Here is a 10,000-nt window from a genome sequence, read left to right as displayed (position 1 = left end):
CCTTGCACTACACAGTTGAAGGTAAATCTAAAGGAAACTGAACAAGCAAATTGTATAATATATGGCCAACTTTAGGTACTAGGAGTACTAGGGTTCTCATGGACCTGACAATGTTAAAGTACTAGGAGTTCCCTGAAGCCTGATAATATTAAATAATAATACAGAATGGGTTATAGGTATACAAATCTTAGGAGATTTATTAAATATGACAATGCTAAGATACTAGGAGTTGTAGTTATGAAAACATACTAGGGGTTCTCCTGGTCCTAATAATGTTAAGGGACTAGAAGTTCCCTGAAGCCTGATAATAATACACCATGGGCTATAGGTATAAAAATCCTAGGAGATTTCTAAAATCTGACAATCCTAACATACTAGGGATTATAGATATACACAAATACTAGGGGTTCTCTTGGACCTGATAATGTTAATGTACTAGGAGTTCGACAAAGCCTAATAGTAACAATAATAACGATAATTATAATAATAAAAACATGGGTTATAGATATAAAAATGCTAGAAGATTTCTAATATCTGACAATGCTAGGATACTAGGGGTTATAGATATGAAAAACCTGATAATACTAAAGTATTAGGAATTGTAGATATAAATAATGACACGAGGTTCTCCGAAACCTGATAATGTTAATGCACCATGGGTTATAGATATACAATTACTAGGGGTTCTCGGAGACCTGATAATGCTAATTTACTATAAATTATAGCTATATAAATCTACCAGGGATTCTGAGACCTGATAATATTAATGCACCATAAGTTTTAGATATGCAAATTATTATTATTATTATTATTATTATTGAGGTTGACATATGCTAATGCACTACAATTTGTAGATCAAAAAGATACTATGGGTTCTCTTGAGACCTAATAATGTTGAAACACTACGAGTTGCAGATATAAAAAAAAAAATACTAGGTTTCTCTGAGGGTTGATAATGCTAATGCACTATGGTGTGTGTGTGTGTGTGTGTGTGTGTGTGTATATGTATATATATATATATATATATATATATATATATATATATATATATATCATTTACCAGGGGTTCTCAATGTACTATGACTTCTAAATATATATATATATATATATATATATATATATATATATATATATATATATATATATATATATATATATATATATATATATATATTTTTTTTTTTTATATTCCAAGAGGTTCTGTGAGACCTGATAACTTTTTCATGGTTCCTCCATGGTAAAAAAAAAAAAAGTCGAGAGGCTGTACCACACAAATATATACACTTCTGTTATGTATCTATGTGTGTGTGTGTGTGTGTGTGTGTATATATGTATGTAAGTGATTGTGTGTGTGTGTGTGTGTATATATATATATATATATAATATAATCGTCCATACTTGCAAAGTGTTAAATTTTTAGTTTTTTTATAAAGTCAATTTATAGTGTAACTTTTGGGATTATAATGTTACATTACAGCACTCGGTTTTTATTACAATCCTCGTTTTACATTGTAACAATTAAACAGTGACTGTGCTGACTATAGGAAGAATTATATTAATGTTTGAGTTTATTTACAATCATGCCATTAAGTCTGAAAAAAGATAGAAAGGTTTACCAGGTATTTAATAGATTTGCATATAATAGATATTTATTTAGGGCTGTCTGTCTTGCCTGGACATACATATATATAAAAATAATGCAGGTCTGAAGGAGAGAGCACAACTAGTTCATCATTAATTATTTACATTAATAACTTTTTTTTTTTTAATCTATCAACCTGGTTATTTAGACAAGGTTAGTTTATATACTTTCAAGTTTAAATGCACCAACATGAAATTAATCAAAAATAAAAAATAATGGCTGTAAACGGAGAAAACGAATGAAATCTGGCTTTGATGGTATACTGTAATCAGTATATAGCCAAATATTCCCATGTTTATTAGTACTCTAAACAGATCAGTGATAGTCTGCTAAATGGTCTGGATTTCCGTTCAGCCCTAGATATATACAATGTTCCCCAGATAAAAGCAATATCTATAGCAGCTATCACATGTAATAGTCAGTAGTAAGAAGAGACCCTCTCACTGTCTATGAATGGGGAGAATTCCACCAACTCTACAGACTATAGAATGGTTAGGCCCATGATGTATGTATTAGAATAATAATAGCAGTGAGAATGATATTGTGTAAATCCTGTGCTTTTATTGATCTGTGTTTTTTTATTTATTATTTTTTTATGTCAAATTGCTAAATAGCTTCTCATTTTTAGTTTGAAAAGACATATCCCCCCCTTTTTTGTTTCAGGAGAATGTTCCCTCCGTTTAAAGTAAGAGTAAGCGGCTTGGATAAGAAGGCCAAATACATTTTATTAATGGATATAGTGGCAGCTGATGACTGTCGGTATAAATTCCATAATTCTCGCTGGATGGTGGCTGGCAAGGCTGACCCAGAGATGCCCAAGCGTATGTACATCCACCCTGACAGCCCGGCCACTGGGGAGCAATGGATGGCCAAACCTGTTGCTTTTCACAAGCTCAAGCTCACCAACAATATCTCAGACAAACATGGCTTTGTAAGTATTCATTTTACCTTTTTTTTCTTTCTGTAAAGTCCTAGGTTGGTAATGACTATAGCAGAAGCCTTCCCATAAAGAGCTGCATATGCCAAACTAGTAGGATGGTGTACAATATAGAATGGCCCCTTGGGCTCAGGGGGGTGTTCAATAAAAAATACCCACACAAGAGATTCTGGCTTGCTTTTTAATCCCTCCATGATTCAATTTCGTGTATGGTGTATCATTTACAATTATCACCGCATTGGTGGCTTGCTTCTATTTTACTGATAGCAGCAAAAAAAAATATATATATATATATATTACAATACACACTATGATACAACTATAGAAACTGACCAGTATTGCAGAACATAAATTCTTCACATTAATTCCTAAATGTTCGGTTCTAACTTGAAATTGCAGTCTTGCTAATGACTACATTTTAAGTAGTATTTATTATTGCTGTCAATTATTATTGAGCCTTATTTTACTTTGTTATTTTCCCTTGACGCCATACTGGCATTTTAACATCATTTGTGCAAATATGACATAGTAAATTCATGTCTGGGCAAGGAGCTGATTAATGTATGGCTTGTTATGCAATAAACGAAGCACTTTTTAAGGCTCTTTGTAGCCAGGTCTGCTTTGTGTCTCTCTACAAAATACAACTTTAGTTTTTTTTTAGTTGTGTGGCACTTCTTATGAATGAGATGAAAGAAGACACTTGTTGGTTCATATTTGTAAGCTTAGTATTTACTAATAATTTTTTTTTCTTTATATTTTATGTGTCACTGATAACGGGATGTTACTTTTGTTGAAAACTGATGAAATTAATAATTTAGGAGGTAATTTTTATTTTAAAATAAATATATAAATGTGGAAAGCTTTATAGATCTAAGGTCACAGAGACAGGCCTGTCTCAATAGTGTAATGGTTGTTCCTTCAGTCTCCTCTCTTACTACTGGGGTTATTGGTGTTTGATCAATCTTATAATGTAGGACCTAATTCATTAAAAAATATGTATAAATGTGGAAAGCTCTATAGATCTAAGGTTACAGAGATAGGCCTGTCCCAATAGTGTAATGGGTGTTCCTTCAGTCTCCTCTCTTAAAACTGGGATTATTGGTGTTTGATCAATCTCATAAGGTAGGACCTATTCATTAAAAAATATAAATATAAATGTGGAAAGCTCTATAGATCTAAGGTCACAGAGATAGGCCTGTCCCAATAGTGTAATTGGTGTTTCTTTAGTCTCCTCTCTTACAACTGGGGTTATTGGTGTTTGATCAATCTTATAAGGTAGGGACTATTAATGATAATAATAATAATAATAATAAAAAAAATCACCTGTGCACAATAAACTTAGGGGCTGATTTGTTATATAGTAACTTTAAAAGAACCAATCAGTAAACACAGACATCAGACCTTAGCATATCAATATAAACATCTGTAATAAGAGTGATAGGAAGGTGTAAAGGACTTACCCTATAATGGAATGGTTCATGTACACTTAATTTTGTGTATTTAGAAAAAAAAACAAGTCTGACTTATTTTTCGGTTTTAGATTCCCCTCCTTCCAGACAAATTAGAGGCTTCCTGCATTTCTAGGCTGAATATTTGTTTGTCTGCCTGCATTAAGTACAATCACTGTCTCTGCCTTTTGACAAGCATTTAAGGAGATAAAAAGGAAAGTTGCCCATTAGTTGTCCTTGATATGGTAATTAACAGGATTCGTCGACTTTATGTGACAGTCAGTCAGTCGGGCAGGCAAGTTATTAGTGCAGTCGGGTACATAGGACGTATTACCTATGCGATGTGTATACCGAGACACATATGTGGGGTATTGTCAAATTAATAGGGGGGTCCTTTAATAGCAGCTAAAAGTAAAAAAATAAAAATAAGATTGTCTGGTTTGTAGCTTTAGCCACCCCAAAAACAATATTTTCTTGCCCACTTTTAACCCTATATATAATATTGGTATAAACAAGCCAGACTTCAGGGTTGATTTACTAAAACTGGCGAGGGCAAAATTTAGTGCAGCTCTGCATGGTAGCCAAAAAGCTTCTGGCTTCAGTTTGTTCAATGAAGCTTTGAAAACAAAAAAAAATCTGGAACCTGTTCGATTTCTAAGAGCTGCACCAGATTTTTTTGCACTACAATTTTAGTAAATCAACCCCAATGGGTTGTTAATCTAACAAGCTGAAGTTAGAAGCTGATTGGCTACCATGCACTGCTGCACCAGATTTTTTATTTTTTTTGCACTACAATGTTAGTAAATCAACCCCAATGTGTTGGTAATCTAACAAGCTGAAGTTAGAAGCTGATTGGCTACCATGCGCAGCTGCACCAGATTTTTTTTTTTGCACTACAATTTTAGTAAATCAACCCCAATGTGGTGTTAATCTAACAAACTGAAGTTAGAAGCTGATTGGCTAACACGCACAGCTGCACCAGATTTTGCACTCTCCAGTTTTAGTAAATCAACCCCAGTGTCTTAAACCCCCCATAAAACGGTGCCACCTTATGTGACGTGTTAAGGGTATGGATGGAACACGGCCAGTTCTATCCTCAGCAGCCCAGCAGGCTTATCACAAGGACACCCCCTTTTAATTTCCCCAGCAGACTGTGCTTCCTGCTTGTGTCAAAATTTCTGGCAGGACACGATCATACTTCCATCCCTATTATACTGAACTCTTTGACCTCCTCCTCCTTTCCCCATACATTACAGTGTATATTGTTATCATTAACCCCTATGTTTCCTGTGCTGCATAATATGCACTCTATCTTCTCTGCATTCAAATCTCTATTGCCATTTTACAATGCTAATATTTTTTTTGCAATGCAGAGCCCATTTTTTTTTTCTGATCCCCTTTTAAACATTAGCAAAGGATCAGTTGCAGATCCATTCATCAGCCATAAGCCTGTATACATTTCCCTAATGACATGTTCAAGATTTCGCCTGCAATCTAAGCATCAGGGATGGCATCAGTGTGGATTAGTCAACTTTAAACCCTTACCAAACTGGTCGTTCTTCAAGGTGTTTAGAGAGTCATTCCACACATGTCAAAAGTGTTGCTACATGTTTCAGTACAAGTTCAGGTATATGTCAGAATGTGCACACTATATAGGCTCTGTGCTCCTCTGTGTTAAATAGGAAACATGAATGATTCTTCTTATTTTTAAGAAAAGCCTAGCTTAATTTTAGAGTACAGCTCCTCTGTGTATGACGGTGCCCCAATATAATCAATGCTATGAAGAAGGGGCATGCCAATCGAGTCTGCATCTTGATAGCAGAGCCTTTGCAATGTTTTGCTGCCTTGCATTTGCATTGATTGAATGATAATCCTATCGATCGGTTTTGATGACAATTTGGAAGTTTATTTATTCCACACAATCACTTTAATCTGGCAATGAATTTGTACATTACACTGAATTATAAAGCCAATGTCATCTGGGTATATTTATTATTAATAGAACAATATAGAAAAGCTCAGGTTATAATATATTTCAATACAGCTTTTTGCTTTGTATTTTACATGCAATAGACTCAATTCACAATAGGATCTTTATGATAAGCCATGTGACTAATTTTTAAATCTAATTTTATTTGGCTAAGTATAACTCATTTTTTTTAAATACCAATCCTTCTGGGTGTGTTAGCTTTATCAACTGAGCCTTATGTATTTGAATTTGATAAGCCTTGTTGGATCCGGTATGTAATTAATATAACAGTGAGGCTGATTTACTAAAACTGCAAAATCTGGCGCAGCCCTGCATAGAAACCAATCAGCTTCCAGGTTTTATTGGCAAAGCCTAATTGAAAAAGCTGAAGTTAGAAGCTGATTGGCTACCCTGTACAGCTGCACCAGATTTTGCACTCTAGAATTTTAGTAAATCGACCTTACAGTGTTGCTGATTTACTAAAACTGGAGAGTGCAAAATGTGATACAGCTGTGCATGGTAGCCAATCAGCTTCTAACTTCAGCTTGTTTAAGTAAGCTTTGTCAATTAAACTTGGAAGCTGATTGGTTTCTAAGTAGAGCTGCACCAGATTTTTATTTTTTTGCACGCTAGTTTTAGTAAATCAACCTCAATGTAAACATGACATTTAAGCGCTAAAGGACCGTGATGGGTTAATTACAGGGCAGAAGATGTGTCGGTTAAAACAGGACAGGTCATCTTAATTTTCTGTGCTGTTTTTCTTGCAGACCATCTTGAACTCGATGCATAAATACCAGCCCAGGTTTCATATTGTGAGAGCCAATGACATTCTGAAACTCCCCTATAGCACTTTCAGGACCTATGTGTTCCCAGAGACTGATTTTATTGCGGTGACTGCTTATCAGAATGATAAGGTAAGAGAAGACCCTGGTGTACATGATTCTATGGGGCACCTGCCCACCTTGCTCCTATACCAACTAATACCCTACCAAAAATAGGCTTGCCTTTTTCTTGAAATGAAAAAGTATGTGTCAGCATTAAAAACGATATCTGTGAACCCTGTGTGAGTGGTATTTTGTTAACGTGCCTGTATTGTGAATGTATAAATGACACGTTTTTATGGTATGTTGGAAGGGGATTATTGGCCTAATTAATACGTTGTGGTTGTGTTTTATGTGGCTTTCACGCTTTGTGTGTCGGTTTGCAGTCATTTCAGGAATCCTAATCCACGTTCTCCTCTGTGCTGTAGGATAAGGCCGATGTTGTGCATGTGTAATTAGCTTGGATTGTTTAGTTTGGCTCCCCGTGTTATGTTCCTATGGCTAAACGTTGAATGAAAAGGCTGATCAGCAGCCACACACATGTACACACATAATAACACGGCGTCCGCTACACCCCGGGCACACCTTCACCCCTTGCTGCTCCGGCTAATTGACAGATCTGTCGGAGGGTCCTGGTGGGCTTGTTCCCATCGTAAACTTTATGGCGCACAGTCACGATCGATTAAAGAGCACTTTAGGTTGGAGCTCAGTCCCAAGCTGGACAAAGCTGATCGCCAGGGCTGTGCATCTCCGAGCAGTCTGGTCTCCTTATTATTTCATTATTATTATTCCAATCCTAATGCTGACTCAGTTCCTTTAACCCATATTGTGCTCATTCCCTACTCACAAAAACTCACAACAACAGCTGATGAGCTACACATACAGAGAAGTGTGTGTATATGTGTATATATTAGAAAGTATGAATCAGACAGTGATAATTCGGATGTACCCCTCTCTCTCTGTATATGTGTGTGTGTGTATGTATATGTGTGTATATATATATATATATATATATATATATATATATATATATATATATATATATATATATATATATATATATATATATATATATATATATATATATATATATATATATATATTCTCTACACACATACTAAGGGAATAATCAAAGGAATTAATTTGCAAAGTGCATGTCCCATAGTCCCATATTTGAAATGTTATATTTGCAAGTGTGTATGTATGTATATGTGTATATGTGTGTGTGTGTATATATATATATATATATATATATACATACATACATACATACATACATACATACATACATACATACACACACACACACTTGCAAATATAGCATTTATATTTTTGACAAAAAAAAAATAAAAAATATATATATATACACACACACACACATATATATATTTCATAAATATAAAATGTTATATTTGAGATTATATATATATATATATATCTCAAATATAACATTTTATATTTATGAAATATATATATATATGTGTGTGTGTGTGTGTGTGTGTATATATATATATATATATATTATAATATGTGTGTAAGAGAATAACCTAAGAAATGTTCACTTTAGTAAATAATGTGAAGATGTGTTCACTCTTCACTCCAATCACCCAATCACATCCAAGCAAAAAAACTGTTGTTGCCTCTTTTATGTGTATTGCACATGCACAATATGAACACAGCTTCACTTTATGTACTAAAACATTAACTTAGACGTTATAAGGTTTGCAATGAATGTATTAGTGTGTAGATAGACCTCTCTCTGTCTCTCTCTCTCTCTCTCTCTGTCTCTCTCTCTCTCTCTCTCTCTCTCTCTCTCTCTCTCTCTCTCTCTATATATATATATATATATATATATATATATATATATATATATATATGCACACTTCAAGAGAATATGATTTATGGCAGAGTAACTAGTTAACCTTGTCAGTCTGGAATATTATTTTAATATATTTTGGGAAGTAGAAGTATTCCTCCACACACCATCAATGCTTTGATATAAATAGCTGTAATTCAGAAGAATATTGTGTTGATTTCAGTAATCCCTTTTCTATTCATCAGAAGCCACACCAAGTATTACATTTGAATCGACCCCCCCACCTCAACACCACCCCATTGTCTCCTATGCTTTACACCAGGCCTCCACAGATTCTTAGTGGAAATACAAAAAAGAAAATCAATTTGTTTGAGCAAATATACCATAAAGGAGATCAGACATGCATTTTTAAAGATGGCATCTGAGGGGGACATATTTCAAAAGTATGAATAATTTATGGCCCTAATGTCGCCTGCACCATAAGTCAGTCTTATGTGAGAGATAAGAATAGCTTTTAACCAGGGCTGCAATGTGTAGTCGCCATCTTTCCTCCAGGGGGCTCTGAAAAATAACTTGCTATCATTAAAACTCTATTAATAATTCAAGCCAAACCTCAGCATCATTTTTAATAAAGCATGCGGTGTGTTAAACCAGGGAGGCTGTGTGTTTTAAACTGTTTGAAAGGGAACCTACACTAGGTAGGGCACGGCCCTGCTCACTTGGTGAACTGTGTGGGGATTAGAGGCTAGAACACTTTTATTTACAGAAAAATGTTTGGAATGCAAAATGTATATTAACCCTCTCAGCGCCACATTCAATATTCAGCCACTGTCTGCTGACTCGTACCTTATGTGAAACCACTGATACTGCAACTTTAGCCAATTATCTATAGTTAGGCTGAAAAAAAAAAAAAACAACCATCTTGCTCAACCCTTAGAAAATGGGTTAAAATAAAGAGAAAACAAAAAACAAAACACTATACATAAATAGAAAAGCCATTACATATTACTGCAGGTAGCACTGATGTCCTGTACATGGCAACTAATAATCACCAGTACTATTGACAGCTAATATTTGGTTGCTGTGGGTTACAGCACTGCCAATATCTCACAAAACAAAAAAATTATAGATGGTATTTAGTTCATAGCAGAAGGAAGTACCACATTTAACCCTTTCAGTGCTATAATAGACTTGGTTATGTGCATGGCTACATTGGTATATACAATGTTTCATGTTATTAATTCATAGGCTTATTCTTATAATGATTTATTTTTTGCCACAGATCACACAATTGAAAATAGATAACAATCCTTTTGCGAAAGGATTTCGCGATACGGGTAATGGAAGGCGAGAGAAAAGGTTAGTAT

The 10,000-nt window shown here is 34.5% G+C and overlaps 1 protein-coding gene across 1 annotated transcript in view; it reads left to right on the top strand.

The window, feature by feature from the left end:
• Positions 1–10,000, top strand: part of TBX2 (T-box transcription factor 2) — an 18,222-nt gene that overhangs the window by 1,775 nt on the left and 6,447 nt on the right. The window contains exons 2-4 of the mRNA XM_077482132.1: positions 2,306–2,573; positions 6,764–6,910; positions 9,916–9,992. Coding sequence (XP_077338258.1) covers positions 2,306–2,573; positions 6,764–6,910; positions 9,916–9,992 — 492 coding nt within the window. The remainder of the gene's footprint in view (positions 1–2,305; positions 2,574–6,763; positions 6,911–9,915; positions 9,993–10,000) is intronic.

The sequence above is a fragment of the Lithobates pipiens genome, unplaced genomic scaffold (genome assembly GCF_037356315.1).
Source record: "Lithobates pipiens isolate NorthernLeopardFrog02 unplaced genomic scaffold, aLitPip1_a1.2 Scaffold_16, whole genome shotgun sequence".
In the NCBI taxonomy this organism is placed as follows: Eukaryota; Metazoa; Chordata; class Amphibia; order Anura; family Ranidae; genus Lithobates; species Lithobates pipiens.
The sequence above is the reverse complement of the archived record's forward strand: the minus strand, read 5'-3'. Positions and strand labels throughout refer to the sequence as shown.